Here is a 16,161-nt window from a genome sequence, read left to right as displayed (position 1 = left end):
CGCGCGTACTAACTGAGAGATATAATAAAATATACAATAGCAAACCCACCCAAGCAATCAAAATATGCAAAGTTACACGTTTACTCAAAGCAATCAGGTAGTACAGCCGATTCAAGGACACTGACAATATAATATACCCTTAGGATGTCTCCCTTAATTACGTGTTCCAGTCCTCCCAGGGGTGCTTGGGTTTACCTTTGCCATGTTTGCTGGCTACATGTATATAGTGCAGTCCTCTTAGAGTCGCAGCCCAGTTCATTTTCTTCCATTTGGACATGTCAACTATACGATCAACCGTAGTATTTCATCGACTACGAGTAGTCCCTCTTTCGCTTAGTCCTTCGTGCGTGACGCGAAAGAAAACCTCGAGGAAATGGCCACGCAAAGTCCTGGCCTTATCGAGTCGGTCACAACGCTCCGCGGACTAAACGAAAGAGGGACTACTCCTCGTAGTCTAAGTAATATTATTCATGCTGCGTTTATGAAATCAACTTTCAGAACTCTTTTAACCATGTCGTCCTAAAATGAATTGACTCAGTTGTTAAATGCACAAGACCACGAAACTGGGTGTGGCTTGGTCGCATTCCTTGGAATCAGAAACCGAAGAACACCCGTCAAAAACAACGATCATGATTGGTTCGTGCAATGAAAAACATTTATCATAATAAACAGCAGATTCTTAGAAGAGCTAAAAAAAGAAAGTCACAAGACTTCATTCTTTCGAGTTGCATTCCACGAAAACCTTGCTTTACTAGCTCGCTTGTCTCTGAAGACAACATGGATATCAAAACGTTGCTTCAAAATCTCCGTGAAGAAGTGTCTTGCTCGGTGTGTTCCGACATATTTACTGATCCAAAACATCTGCCATGCTTACACAGTTTTTGTCTGCACTGCTTGAAACAATGGCATAAGACAAGCCATGGCCGCAACACAATCAGATGCCCAAAGTGTCAAGCCGTTAGCAGAGTACCTGAAAGTGGCGATCTGAAAGATCTTCCAACCAGTTTTTACCTGAATGGCTTGATTGATGTGCTGGCTATTAAAGAGTGTAAAGACAGCCAAGTAAAATGTGGAAATTGTGAGAAGAAAAGCTCCGAGACTTCTTACTGTTTCCAATGTTGCATATTTTATTGTCAAGCGTGCGTAACTGCCCACGACATCATGCGACGCAATAAAGATCACCGTGTTCTGGCGCTTAAAGACTTTCAAGACAAGGACTATGAAGATGTGTTGAAGCGGCCTGTGTTTTGTCTTAAACAGGGACATGCGGAAGAAGAACTGAAATTCTTTTGCAAGGACTGTGAAACGGCAGTTTGCCAAACTTGTGTCACATTAGGCCACAAAACCCATACAATGAACTTAATGCAAGAAGAAGCAGAAACACAGAAGATTCAGATGAAATCTATGGTTGAAACACAAAGGAACAATTTAAAAGCAAAGATGAACATCATTCGTCAGCTTGATGAAGACTACGCTAAGCTCATACAACAAGGCGAAGACGCACTTTTCAAAGGCAATGGAACGTGACTCTAGCTTCTAACTGTTCCCGAAGACAGCCAATTTCACTTTACATTTTGCGGCATTGTGTATTTTGGGGTTGCCTATGGAAACTGTCAGTGGAGTTCAGTTCGTTTTACGACAAACATGCGGTCGGCATGTGCATGGAATTTATAGCAGCGAGCAGGTCACGGAACATTAAACATTTGTTTCCAAATGTGGATCCAGCTTCTTTTGAAGGTTAATCCAAGAAGACGACTCTTCTATAAATCAGTATAAATATTCAGGTAAGTATCGGGTAACATAGTTCAAGTTCGCAAATTTCACTGGAATTCGTTAACGGTCATTGACTTCAATTCTCAGCAAACAAAGTTATTGTGTCAAAATGCGCCCTTTAGCTCCTTCTTTGACCCTGTAAGATTTCATATCTGGAAATAGTTTCTTGCAATAATGGTTTCGGAGAGATATCACTAGAAAATGTTTCAAAATAACGAAGCGTTTGCTTTTCTTCCGGGTTTTCTTGCAGTATTCGGTTTCGTTACGCTTGGGTCAAAGGTCACGTTTTCAGGAAGAAGTGCTGCATTTAGTTCGCTATCTCAGCGCTCGCGATTTTATTTACCCAAAAATTTTATTTCACTAATTTGAAGAAGAAACAATGCTCTTTCAGACCAAAGAAGTCGTTTTGGGAAAAGCCGTGTACCAGAACGCCTTTTTAGCATTTGAAAATAGGCTAAATGTAGACCTCTTCTTTAGCTGTCTTGGGTCGTTAATTTAGAAAAATCATGAAATATTTTGGTTCTAATCAAATCGCGATCTGTTTAGCTCTAAATATACAAGAAAGGAAGTACAAATACAACGTGTAATCAGTTTGTTATGAAGATTTTTACTTTTGAGTTTACGAGCCTCTGAATATGCCGCTCATTTTCGATCGATTTTGGCCGATTTGGGACATCGAAACGAAAAAATTGCGTAAAAAAAAAAATTTTTGATTTATCGAACTTAAAACAATATTTTTGTAACAAGTGCCCGTAGGGCTTCATTCTAGGCGAGTTTGAAGAAATTCGATTTTTTCGCTATTTCCAAGTCTAGTTGATATTTAGGCGAAGCTGCTCTTAACAATTATTCCATGAAACCGCGTTGGATATGAAGTGATAAATAACCAACGAGCGCGTAGCGCGAGTTGGTTATGATCACTTCATATCCAACAAGGTCGAATGGAATAATTGTTTTAGTATATTCTTCATCGGGTTTTTGCCGCCGATTTTTATTTCAACAATTTTACAGAGCGGAAAATTTTTAAACTTGGCGCACTGTTTTCCATATAAGGTAAAACTCCGACTAATGGCTCATAGTCGGAGTTTTTGAGCCAATCAGAGAGCTAGAAATGCAATAGTCGGAGCTGAGAATATACTAAATGACAATAAGGATGGAAGCTGCAAGATCAGTTATTCTCCAAAAGAAACGGGCAAATACCAAGTGACAGTAAAAGTAAACGGAGGGCATGTTCTCGGGAGTCCTTTTACTGTTAAAGTACAGCCATTTCAGGTCAGACCTGTATTATCTTTTGGAACTTATGGTTCCTCTGTTGGAATGATTAACCGTCCCTGGGGGGTGGCAGCGAATGCCAGGGACGAGATAGCTGTAACTGAATATGCGAACAACAGAGTTAAAATCTTCAGCAGTGATGGAAATTACTTGAGATCCTTTGGTCGGCAAGGGAACAAAACCGGGGAATTTAATCATCCAACGGGAATAGCATTTCATAGAAATGGAAACATTTTCGTGGTTGACAATAGTAATTCTAGGGTTCAGATTTTCAGTGGGGAGGGTGAGTACGTAAGTTCGTTTGGTGGGAAGGGAAGCTTTGATAGTCAGCTCTCTGATCCTTGTGGTTTATCTGTAGACAGTGATGGAAATATCATTGTTGCTGATGCACGTAACAAACAGATTAAGATCTTTTCTCCAGACGGCAAGTTTCTAATGAAGATAGGTGGGCAGGGTTCTTTTACTTATCCTTTGCACTGCGTTCAGTGTGATAGATATCTCATAGTGTCAGACTTGAATGAACACTGCGTGAAAGTTTACGACCGGAATGGAAACTTTCAGTACCAGTTTGGAAACCAGGGTGGAGGAGACGGGGAGTTTAATCAGCCCCATTGTTTGTCAGTGAACAAGTCAGGACATCTGATGGTCTGTGATACAGGTAATAATAGAATACAACTATTTGAACTAACTGGAAAGTTTGTTGGCAAGTTTGGAACAAAGTGCAGCAATTTAGGAGAATTGAAATTTCCATGGTCAGCGGCAGTTTTAAGTAATGGCCGAATTGTTGTGTCTGAATACAATAACCATCGTATACAGATATTTGAGTGAAACGATGTCTTCTCCAACATAAGCCTGATTATTTTGTCAGTTAAAGCATTAGGTTAAGCTGATGACGAAGAAAAGAAATTCAACCTCAGAGGGACAAAATATTATTATGTCCATAATCCCAATGCAGAAAAAGGTGATTATTTTGTCAATTTTATATTGAAACGTAGGAGGAAAAATGAGATTTGCACTGTTTTTGTAAGCAGTGAAGATGGATGAAAATATTCGCGAGTTCAAATTAAATTTGTGACAAGTACCCATTATTCCAAAATGTTTTTATATATTCTAGAGTATGATTTTGAGCTAGTATACGCAATATTTAATATTCAGCTTAAACCGCTTGAATAATATTTTCACTTTCAAACATATAAAGCATCACAGCATTCAATGATCTACTTTGTTATACTTTTCACAAGGTGATTGACAAGAAAATTTTATAAGGATTGTACTTAATTAGTCAGTTGATTGATTTACCAAATTTCTCAGTTTAATCAGTAATATGCATGGTGATATTGTTTAATCAATTTTATTAATATGCTTGTATAGAGATATACAAGGCCTGTGAATGTACCATTGAAGCTTCAGTTAAAAATGGTATATTAGAAACATAGGAATATACTGCAATGATGCATTTGAAGATTCGGTTTAGTGTATGAAAAGAATATTTTATCTTGTATAAGAAATAACATTGCCTGGTGTGGATAATTTAATTTGGGTAAAATAGTTTTACTTTTTTTACGTAAAGCTATCTATCGGCTGATAGTCAGCGAGAGACGAAGCTCTATCTAAGCCATGCCAACTCAGTATCAAAGTCAATAGAAACCAAAACAAAGCTGTCTAACTGTTTAAGCATAACGCTACTGACCCATCTATCACAAGAAAAAAAATTATATTTCAGAAACTCCACGAAGCTATTTTGTAAGATTAATCCTGTACAAGTACCGTCTGTTAATCTTTAATCCCCCCCCCGATAGTCGATAAGAGGTTATGCTAATAATATCGTTAGTTTTGCGCATATCAATAATTTAAAGTTATTCAATAATTTGCTGTTTCTGTTGTTTTACCAACTGAATAACATTTTAGGAAAAAAGGTTTATATTTCATTGAAACAAGTTAATAGTTTCTAGCCGTTTCAAACTCTTGTGTAATTTTTATGTAAAGTTTTCAATAAAGATTGTTCGAGTCTTAAGGTAATTCCTCTGAAATAAAAGTGACAATAGATTTTTGTTCAAACTTTGTAGAACAAGACAAATCCGTCATGTTTTCCAGGTTCAATATGCGCGTGCACAAGCGCGCGCTAATGACGCCATAAACTATGCGCAGTAAGGATGCGCAATGCAAATGTGAGGAATGACCTTGATTGAAGTTGCTTTATACTTTGTGTATCATATGACTTTTGTACAGATACTATTTTGCATGCGCGCTGTTATATATTTTTCAAAACCTCCTTCTTTGTAGTAGTAAGGATATGACACTTGCTTCGTCATACAGCAGTAGGCTAAAGACAGGGTGAAGAACAGTTGAAGAGGCGAGTCAATCCAAAATCAATAGTCTAAGCGTGTAACGTTAGATTGACTTGTGATTAGAAGCTGCTGTTGTTTTGGAGCTAGGGGCATTTTTTTTTTGTTCTATTGTCCTCTTAAAGGGTATCTGAAAGCCATTCAATCATGTGAGACCTTGCGAGAGCTGCTAGCCGACCCCTAGTACAATGACGACAATTGCAATGACCGAAGAACAAAACAGATCAACTCAAGGCATCTGTTTATTAAGTGGCTGCTTAGAGAAATTCGTGTAAACGTACTTTTCTGCAGACTCAGAGGCAGCGTCCACACTACGCCAGAGAAGTTTGAAAAGGCAGCTTTATTTCTACGGTTAGACCTACCGTCCACACTAATCCGTCACGAAAACGGAGCTTTTCGAAAACGCTCTTCAAACCGGAGCCGGAATCGTTTTCGTGTGGACGGATAACATTTTGAAAACGGATCTTGTCGAAAACGATTGCGTCACGATAATCATGTGATTTTCCTGACCGAGTTTTCCTGAAACACAAATCCAAAATGACCGGTTATTGATGCGTTTTTAAATTCGTCCGGCGTAGTGTGAACGGAAAACATTTGATGCGTTTTCAGAGTGAAACCTCGTTTTCAAATTTCTCCGGCGTAGTGTGGACGGGGCTTGATGCCGTTTGCTCGTCGCTTGGTAAATTCACATTACCGGTTGCACCTGATTTGTGTGACTATGGCGGCAACGACGGCTAAAAACACGCCTCGTACAACAGCAGCAACAGAATTTGAAAACAAGTTTCCTAAATTCAGGGCTCAAAAATGCGTAAATAGTAGGGTTTAGGCACGAGCTTGATATCTGCGCTAGGTAACACCAGATACGAAGAGCGAAGTTGTTTTCACTTCTAACTCCATAGACGTTCAGTAAATCCACCCAAAACGTCGGCCCCCAGCAAAGGACAAATCCAAGAACTGCAACGACCATTAAACGAGTTGATTTCACTTTACACTTGGCAACTGCTCCGTGAATTGTTCCATTTTTGCTTCTTTTCCACAAACTAACGGCAACCTTTGTGTAGGTGAGGAACATGTACATTAATGGAATAACAAACGCCAGCAAAAAGTAGATTGTTTTGGATAGCTGAGTTTTCCATTTTGAAGGCAAATCACAGAAGCTATATTCTTTACAAGTTTCCGTGCCGTTGTTCCCTTTAGAGCAAATTACTTCAATGTGTGTCCTAACGCTATAAATAAAAGGAACAGACGTTATGAAGGCGTAAATCCAAATGGCAGCAACCAGTTTAAAATACGTCTTCAAATGTCTCGGCGCCAAGCTATCGAAAGGTCGTAAGACGTTTCTTTGTCGATCCCAGGCGATCGCGACCAAACTATTAAAAATGGCCGCGGCCCATGCGTAGTCGATGAGCACGAGAGCCTTGCATGATGAAGAGTTGCCCTTGGAGAATTGAATGTTCCAAAAAATTGGAACGCTCAAGTGAAGCAGTAGATGCGTGAGAGACAAATGGAAAATCAGAAAGCTTGAAATATTCTGCCGTATCTTGCCACTTCGAACCATAACAAAGACCACCATGATGTTGAGAACTCCACCACATGAAAGCAACGTGTAGTAAGCGACGCTCCATAAGAAAACGTAGTCTGTGCGATAGAGACGCGGCGATGAAGAATTTTTTTCACTTGTGTTACTCCAGCTTTCTACAGTGTGATTCATTTTCGTGTCTTCAATTGATTGTCCTTTGAGTTTCGTCTCGAACCCACCGATTAGCAGAACGCGAGAAAACGCTGTTATCCGACTCAAAATCTTGAAATTTCACGCTTTTCTCTACCAAACGTCGTTGATTAAATGCAAGCCTTATAGCCCCTTGAAATAGCTCGTCTGATGAAAGCCATATTAATTTTCTCTTAACTGTTCCGGACACAGGTTGGTGTGCAGCTAAGTCAATAAAACCCACTGCGAAAAATCAAGAGTTTGATTACAACGAACGGCAAAAAGGAAACTTTGGGACAAGTACAATGAAAATCAATTATAAAGCCCCCGGTCTGTCTTTTTACGGTAAAATATATTTATTTTTCATTTCTGCATTCTCTTTCTTGTCAAATTTGAGTAAATAACAGAAATAACCTAAGCATTATCATTTGTCACCTCATTATTCAATGTGTACTTTTTACTAAGAGTTTGCTATTACACAAGGTGTGTGCTCTGTTTAAAATGAGTTTTTGCCGCCATCAAACAAAACTATAACATCGTAATGGTAAAAAACTAACAGGAAAACCAACCTGTTCTACTCGTTTAAATCGTCGTTTGAGAGATTCAAAGTGCTCTTATAACCTTACGAGGCTTTGATGGAGTATCTTGAAGAGAAGACAATTAAAGACTTTTCCATTGCAGACAAAAGGAAAACTTATTTCCATCGACATATCAACATTGTTTGACCTCAAGGAACATGTCCAATAGGTGGTCTCAAACAGGGATTTTATTAATTACCTTTACCAGTAATTTCGTCAAAGGCTGCCGATTGGTTAATACTGGTCTCGTGATCACGTGATCTGATCCTGTGCACAGGTTCACTCGGAAATCAGACAGGTGTACAATTTTACCCTCACTACACAACCGAACACAGTCAAAGGTTGAGGCATGGGCGCGTTGGTCAGCCAGGCCCGAGATATGTTTTAATTGCGACAATAAGCTTGCATTAAAGTGGATAAGGGATATATCAAGTAACGCCCTACATGCGCCTAAGCCGGACACGTAAACCGCAAAAAACCTCTTGTTAGGAAAAATAGGGACCGTGTACCCCCGACCAAATGCAGTGGCGCCACCTTTGGGGTTTTAAGGTTGATCTATAAACAACAGAATGAAAAAACAAATCATATAACGCTAATTACACCATAAAAATAAACCTTATGGGAAAGTGCTAGTGGCAAGGCTGACCGTAGAATGTCACAAGTTTCTCAAGCGTCTCTTTATACAAACATACTATCCATGAGCCTTCGCGTACTACGCTCGCACCCAGTTCTCTGTCCCGTGTCGGCATAATATTACTTTATGTCAATACCGATTATCACAAATTACATTAACCAGGCGGGTGTCCGTAACACGAGGTGCGGCACTCCTACTTATTTTCATTCTTTTCTGTGTATTTTGTGTATGAAATACTAGAGCCACCGGGACTGCACTTCTCACAAAACCTTTTCATGGTATATTTTTTAATTCTCAAACAGCGATTAGCCAATCACAAAGCATAATGCATCGGCACTGGGAAATGACTAGATGTCAACCTATAGCTATCTATTAGACGCTCGTCTCGCCTTTGCCCTTTGTAAACAGGCAACTCACCAGAGGGGCTTGAAGAGAGGGTATACACTGTAAATCCCATTTCTCAGCCCAGTTTTTGCCCATATCCCATCGCCAGCTTATTTCATACCCAAGTCCAGTGCAGTTCTTATTTTTGGTTTATATTTTCCAGTCCCAATGACCCAAATCCAATTTTAACAGTTAACGAAAAAAAAAAAAAAAAAAAAAAACACTGTGTAAATTCTACTTCCCATTTCACCTCTTCATATCCATGTCAAAATAAAAATTATAACACAGACCGCTCGAGGAAATAAAGGAAAATAACAGCAGTATTTTCTGCAGAACAAACAAGTCAAAATGAGAGTATTTTAAACCGAAATCATGGCTTGATATTCAATGAATGGCGAACTATTGAATAAGATTGCAGTCAAATTAAAAATGCTTTATACAGTAATTCATTTTTCAGTAGCATATTTGCAGTTTTGGTAAACTAAATTCACTTTATCATTTCAATTTTGATTACCTGCCAAGATATGTCCCTGCTTGGACAAATTAAAAAGAGAAATGCTGTTGCTTTTGCTCTCCTCTCTTTCTTTTTAAATTTCCTAAAACGTCTGTCTCACGTTTTCCAAAAGCGTGAGAATCACAAATTAAAGCTTGTTATATAACGTTAAACTACGTGCATGAACTCACAAACAACATTACGAGCTTGTTTTTCCGCTGAGGGCGATTCGGCTAACGTGAGGGTGGGGAGGTACGGGAAAATGCAGGCAAGAGTATAAAAACTGGGGCTCAAAATCAAGTTCAAAATTATGAAGAAACTCAAAGATAAACTGAGGAAAGGCTAAAGTAAACTGCTCTGAACTTTTAAAATGTCTACAACTAGTTCCTGTATGCAGTCGGTAAATTCTGCTAATGGTATCTGCAATACACGTCATTTTATAAAACAATCTGTTTTTTTTGTGTGTGTGATCGTTTCATCCCTTGTTCAGCCTTAAATTAAAGAAGAGCTCACTCACTTTACATTCATGTAAGAGGTTTTGATAAACATTTGTTGATTATAAAACAATTCATGTTTGGTTTCTCCTTTTAAAAGTACGATTGGGTATATTAAAAGGTTAAACAGTGTTAATATTACGTTGTGACGAATATATCACCATGGTCGTTTCACGATAACGAAGCGAACTAGGCGAAACTAGAGAAATTAAAAGAAGGACAGAAGGTATTTTACGAAAACACACTGGATATTCAACGAAGGAATGGCATATCATTAATTCCCGACAGTCTATCTCCAGAGAAGTCTAGAAGATTTGCAAATTTAATTTGCAAATCAACAGCTTTCGGTGGAACTTTTTGTCTGTTAAAATAATCAAATTTAGATATACACTTTTCAGTTCCTTTGTGAACCACTTGGGTGCGTTTGCGCAAGGTGTAAGGAAACTAGATTTGAGATAAGAGCATGTTCCTGACGGATGTTCCCTTCGCTCTAAAATACTGAACTCACGTGTTTCCAAAGGGTTTGTTACATAACATCAGTTGCAAGCTATCGCAGACGTTTGCAATGATTAGGCAATTTGAGTAACCACGATTGCAAGCGACGCCAGGGAAAACGTGCATTAATAATTAAAATGAATTTAGATTTCGCGTACGAATCTCGCGATACAGTGAGGTCGTTTAGTTTGATTGTCTGAGACTGAATATGGTACACGGCGTTTAAAGTCGAAAAGAAAAATTAGAAATTTACGTGTATAAGCTCACGTTCTCTAGATAACGCACAACTGGGTCAGTTCATGTTGCAAAGAAATGAACCAAGAATTATACCATGCGAGCACAACCAGTGTATTACTCATTAAACCTTTTGGTTAGTGGCGTTGTCGTCCCCGTTGCCTTTGTGGCTTTCTTAAACATCCTTTGCAGTTGCTTTGCCCGCTGCAGCGATTTTAGCTTTTCCATGCCCTGTGACTCTTAAAGTAAAAGATTTTCTGAGAATACTGCCAATTAGTTCTCTCCAAAAATCATAGTTACTCTACAATGCTCTGAGGTGTTTTAAATCCACGTGGAGTCAACAAAATCATCTTTTTTTGTTTTGAATATTGAATTTCTCAATGTTGTTCTCGGTGAATCTTGTGAAACCAGTTGCACAGCTGTGAGTTAACTAAAACGAGAAATATTTTCCTCTTTTTTTTTTTCAAAATGGTCGACCTCACGTTTTCCCGACGCCATGTGAAAGCAATTTTCAAAATGCTTGTTATATAAGGTTAAATAAACTGCGTCTTGCATTGTTTCCTGGGGGGAGTAGACGGGTGTTGTGAAGTGACGGTGAAAATCGCTACGGAGTTCTACATGACAATTACAAAAAAATATGAGGCCCAGCGAATGTTGTATGGTAAGGTGAGGTGAGCTAGGAAGAAAGCTGCGTAGATTTATCAACTTGATGTTCTACACTTTTAGCTCGGTAAAAGCTAACGTTGTTAAGTATTATTTTTTGTTATAGCAAACTACCCCCCTAATTCCTTGTAATAATAACATTGACAGGAACTTACAGCATATAACGACACAAAACTCGCCTAGAAAAACACCATCTACGCATTATTCCGTGTGTTATATAACGAAACGAAAACTCACGTGCACCTGCAACACCTGTTCAGCTTTGGTGGCTTCCTGAACAAGAGAGGATAAAAAGGAATCAATAACACTGTAATCTTCACATTAGACTTGAATTTAAAGCGATAGACATGAAGAAAGGAAGACAAGACGGCAAGATAAGCAGTGCAACGTTCCTACCCGATGCTGCTACATCTTCCAGATTTCTGTACAGCTTTCAAGGAATATTTCACCCTGCAAATGCTAATGCTCCTTTCGTAGATAAAAGAGTTTTAATTCAAGACATTCCAGAAAGTAGCGAGGCTAACAGAGTCCGCCAGATATGCAGTGAGTTGCTTTCGTCACTATCAGCAAAGACGAAGTTATTCCAAGTGGGCAGTCAGCATCGAACGCGTGAGGGGAAATCGTGGGCACTGGCATGTGAAGGCGGGAATTATGGTGGGCATCATGAAGACACGAAAATGATATTGCCTTTCTTGGTGCACACAAAAAGCACAGAGGGCAACTCCCCCGTTTCGAGGGACTACTCGAAGGAAATTACCACCTTTGAGAGCGCAGCTCAAGCGGTATCCAACAAAGACAACAAGGAATACAAGTTAGAAAAAACAATCGCTCAGAGACCTGAAAAACAAGACAAGTTAAGCGACGAACCTGCTGGAAAGAAGAGAAAAGAAGACGCTTTAGAAGACGATCACGCACGTAACGGACCAAAAGAAAGAGAAACTTATTGGGAGCGAAGAAAGAAAAATAATGCTTCGGCAAAAAAGTCAAGGGACGCGAGAAAAGCCCGAGAACTGCAAACACAAATAAAGGCAGCTTTTCTTGAGAGGGAGAACCTGAGAATTCATGCACAGCTTATGATTGTTCAACAGGAAAATGCGTGTTTAAAACGAGTTTTATGCGCCAAAATGTAAAGAACACTGTGACTGTAGACATTTGCGTTTGTAAACTGTACGAGCTGACGCGTTTAAAAAATGCCTTGCCGTTGCTTAGAAATAGTTTTTTCTTGATATAGCTATGTATAAAACTCCCTCTTAATGCATGAGCCTTTGAGCAGTTTTCAGGGACGTAGCTAGTAACAGTTAAACATTAACCCGGGCCCTTGCCTCAGTCAGTTTTTCGCCTTTGCTGTTTATAGTTATCATAAACAGCCTAAATACCTAAGAAGAGAATTTGACCACGAACATTGCCTCAGTCAAAACTTTTTATCTGGCTACAGTATTGGTCATTTACTGTTAGGTGTGCTGATATTTCGCATCACACATTGCGTTTAAAATGTAATCGATTCAAACGTCGACACCATGTACTATCTGACAATTTGTCATTAAACAGTTAAGAAAAATTGCTTACTTCACATACTGCTTATTTTTTATTCGTCTTCGCAGATGTCATCCATCATCTATCTGTGTGCAAATCTTTCCTGCCTGTGGGGCTGAAAGGGTGGAGGGGGGTGGACAGGGGGTGGAGGGGGAGGAGGATGTGGAGGGTTAGGAGTGAAAGACTACGTGAGGAGAAAAGCGTGGTCTCTACTTAATTTTAATTTCGCAATAATGGAAGAAGTAAATGTCGTGGGACTTAACTTCGTCCTCATCACGCCAGAGAAATTTGAAAACGAGGACTGTTTCTACGGTTAGGTCCGCCGTCCACGCTAATCCGACACGAAAACCGAGCTTTTCGTAAAAGCTCTTCACACCGCAGGATTTTGAAAATGACGGCTTTTCGTTTTAGTACTAGTGCGGACGGAAAACATTTTGAAAATGGAGCTTTTCGAAAACGATGGCACCGCGATAGACCGATGATTGTTGCGTTTTCAGATTTCTCCGGCGTGGTGTGGACAGAAAACAACATTTGATACGTTTTTAGATCGAAAACGCCGTTTTTAAATTTCTCCGGCGTGGAGTGGACGAAAGCCTTAAATTTTGCCAATTTACAGAAATATCCTGTTAAAAAAAACAAAATTTAGCCAACGCTTTTTAATATTATTAATCAATATTTATAACCAAACTCTTAGAATCCGCCTACAGATTTTAACTTTGCAAAGCCATATTCTACGATGACAATGGACGGAACCCTAACAAAACAAAACTTAACACAGGTTGATAAGTTAATTTGTGGCACGGTGTATTTTAGTACAAAGGTCAGCATTTTCGTTATGAATTTTCTCAGTAACCGGGATTCACAGGAAGTGTTCGAGAGCATCAGTACGCAATTTTAAATAGAAGAAAAACATAAACGCCACTTAATCATGGAAGAAAGCGTCGACGTTTCGTTGCAGGGAATTAAATTTCTCGTTGCTAACGTTACCTCACTAATTTTTTCGCGGGCCTTTGATTGCGGTATTTTTATGAATTGCTATCGCGAAAATTATGAAGATTAAGTCCCGCAAAATAAGTGGCAATAAATTACCTGATTTCATATTGCGTCCGCGTGGACGGACACGCATAGATTTCTTTATTTTTTCAACATCATCTTATTTAATTTAATTTAATTAATTTGCCAAAGGCAGGTGGGAAGCAAAAGTACATTTTGTCCCCCTACAAGGCGTGTCACCCTTACTCAGCCCATTGTTATTGCTTTTAACAAAGTACCCTATCTGCTACATTTTATGCCAGGCTTTGCCTGAGACCTAAGCCGACAAGAAAATGGGTTAAAACAGAACACAGTGAAGCTGAGGTGCTTTGATATAATTTAAAATAGATTTTTAGAATTCCCGTCCCCTCCCGCTACAGGACGGGGAGCTTGGGAAGTAGGAATGGCACAGCGGTGAGAGCGCTCGCCTCTGACCAATGTGGCCTGGATTCAATTTCGGCCTCGTGCCATATGTGGGTAGAGTTTGTTGTTGGTTCTCCGGGTTTCCTCGCTCCACAAAAGCCAACTTCTCCGAATTCCAATTCGACCAGGATAGGGAACCCGCTTGAAATCCAGCGAAGGTTGATTATGTCTTCCTCTTAAAATATTGTAATTTATTGTAATTTATTAATCTTTACAGAGGGTTCTACCCATGTCATTTCATTTGAAAGCAATGACTCGATTTAGATTCAATCGAGCAGTTCTGTGATTGGATAATACAAATTGCACGAATACACTCGTTTTTAAGGAATGGACAACGAAAATTGATACATAATCTTCATTATTGATTATGATCAGTTTAAAGATTTCCTTTTGTTTATCCTTCCTGAAAAAAGAGGCTTGAAAATGAGCAAAATAAGAGAAGCTTTCCGTTATAAAAGCATTGTTACCTTAAATAAGCCCAAAATTTTTTACTGAAAAAAACTTCTTCAGAGCGTCAAACGTTGTTACATTTCGGGTTAATGTTGTGCCCAAGATTGTCACATTTTGCGTTAGTTGTTACATTTTACGAGTGCAAGACATAGAAATATCAAGCACAGTTGAGAGTAGAACGGCCCGGGAATCTACGTAGACAGTTTTAAGACTCGTCACGCAAGAGGATTGTGTAACAGGGCTTATAGAGCGTCACAGTAGAATAAAAACTTCAACAATAAGTCGCCCGAGGACTTATTCTCAACTGTTTAATAACAAATTCCTTCATCATACAAAGTATTTCAATTTATTGCATTTTGAAGACAACACGACGTGCAAATATTCAACTCAAATTAACAAATCAAATGACCAAGGATCCCTGTACCATGAAAGGTCACATGCATACTCATATTCAAGTACATAATCATATTAGGGACAAAAACTATTTTTAATCAAAAATAAGACACTATTTTTGCGTATTTTCAGAGAAAACCCTCAAGGATGAACGAGTTTCCGAGGCTGCTAGTACTGTTTACAAACACAAATGTCTACAGTCACAACGTTCTTTTCATTTTGGCGCATAAAACTCGTTTTAAACACGCATAATCATAAGTTGTGCATGTATTCTCAGGTTCTCTTTCTCAAGGAAAGCTGCCTTTGTTTGTGTTTGCAGTTCTCAGGTTTTTCTCGCGTCCCTTGACTTTTTCGCCGAAGCATTATTTTTCTTTCTTCGCTCCCAATAAGTTTCTCTTCCTTTCGGTCCGTTACCTGTGTGATCGTCTCCTAAAGCGTCTTCTTTTCTTTTCTGCTTAAATCCTCTCGTTTTTCATGATGCTTTTCAAGTGTCATTTTAAAATTGTTCTCCTTGTTGACTCTGTGCGCTTGTGCTGCGCTCTCGAAGGCGGTCATTTCTCACTCGAAGTCCCTTCTCTTGGCGGGGAAACTACAGTCTTTGTTTTCCGTGTAAACTAAGAAAGGCGATGAGAGTTTCGCGTCTTCCTGTTGCCCAGCATAATTCCCGTCTTCAAACGGCAGAGCCCACGATTTCCCCTTATGCGTTCGACGCTGACTGTCAATGTTCTCTTTGGCTGCTGACAATAACTCACTGTATAACAGATGGGGCTTTCGTGGGGGTGAAACATTCCTTGAAAATTGTTAAGAAATCTGGAGGACGTGGCCTCGTGTGAGCGTGTTGGGCTGCTAGTCTCGCTGTCTCGCCTTAATTCCTTTCTCCATTCCTGTGGTTTTGATCTCAATTCTGATGTGAATACTGCGGTGTTTTGGACTCTTTTTATATGCTCTCTGCATTTGGCAACAACGGAAACTGAACAGCTGTACACGTGAGTTTTGATTTTGTTATGTAACACAAAAGAAACGTTGTCTAGATCAGTAGTAAAAAAGTTCCAATGCTATTATTTATATAAGAGGCTTGTATTTATTCAATTAATTAAGTGAAAACTGGGTAAAACATGCAAATCTGCGGTTAAAAATTACCGACGCTGTTTTCCCTGGTCTCTAGCCCGCCCTACTTCGTTCATGAGAACTAATATTTTATGTAACGGTTTGAAAGTTGTTTCCACTCCAAAGCGCAACCATGATTCTATAACGTGACTC

General features: G+C 39.2%; 3 protein-coding genes and 1 pseudogene across 3 annotated transcripts; 2 read left to right on the top strand and 2 right to left on the bottom strand.

Annotated features, from left to right (window-relative positions):
* The first annotated feature begins 630 nt into the window (after positions 1-630).
* LOC149113150 (E3 ubiquitin-protein ligase TRIM71-like) lies at positions 631-5,061 on the top strand. Its single transcript, XM_089288495.1, has 2 exons — positions 631-1,500; positions 2,866-5,061. Exons 1-2 carry the CDS (start codon positions 646-648, stop codon positions 3,868-3,870), a joined length of 1,860 nt encoding a protein of 619 aa, XP_089144621.1. The 5' UTR covers positions 631-645; the 3' UTR covers positions 3,871-5,061.
* A 485-nt stretch (positions 5,062-5,546) lies between these two features.
* Positions 5,547-7,420, bottom strand: LOC149113149 (pyroglutamylated RF-amide peptide receptor-like). Its single transcript, XM_089287967.1, has one exon. It carries the CDS (start codon positions 7,096-7,098, stop codon positions 6,073-6,075), a length of 1,026 nt encoding a protein of 341 aa, XP_089144093.1. The 5' UTR covers positions 7,099-7,420; the 3' UTR covers positions 5,547-6,072.
* Positions 7,421-10,728: 3,308 nt separating this feature from the next.
* LOC149113148 (uncharacterized) lies at positions 10,729-12,640 on the top strand. The gene has a single exon (XM_089287966.1). It carries the CDS (start codon positions 11,418-11,420, stop codon positions 12,198-12,200), a length of 783 nt encoding a protein of 260 aa, XP_089144092.1. The 5' UTR covers positions 10,729-11,417; the 3' UTR covers positions 12,201-12,640.
* A 2,298-nt stretch (positions 12,641-14,938) lies between these two features.
* LOC149113147 (uncharacterized) lies at positions 14,939-15,909 on the bottom strand (annotated as a pseudogene).
* Between the last annotated feature and the right edge of the window lie 252 nt (positions 15,910-16,161).

Source organism: Orbicella faveolata, unplaced genomic scaffold, assembly GCF_042242905.1.
Source record: "Orbicella faveolata isolate gen_17 unplaced genomic scaffold, um_ofav_v1 contig_15, whole genome shotgun sequence".
NCBI classification, from domain to species: domain Eukaryota; kingdom Metazoa; phylum Cnidaria; class Anthozoa; order Scleractinia; family Merulinidae; genus Orbicella; species Orbicella faveolata.
The sequence above is the reverse complement of the archived record's forward strand: the minus strand, read 5'-3'. Positions and strand labels throughout refer to the sequence as shown.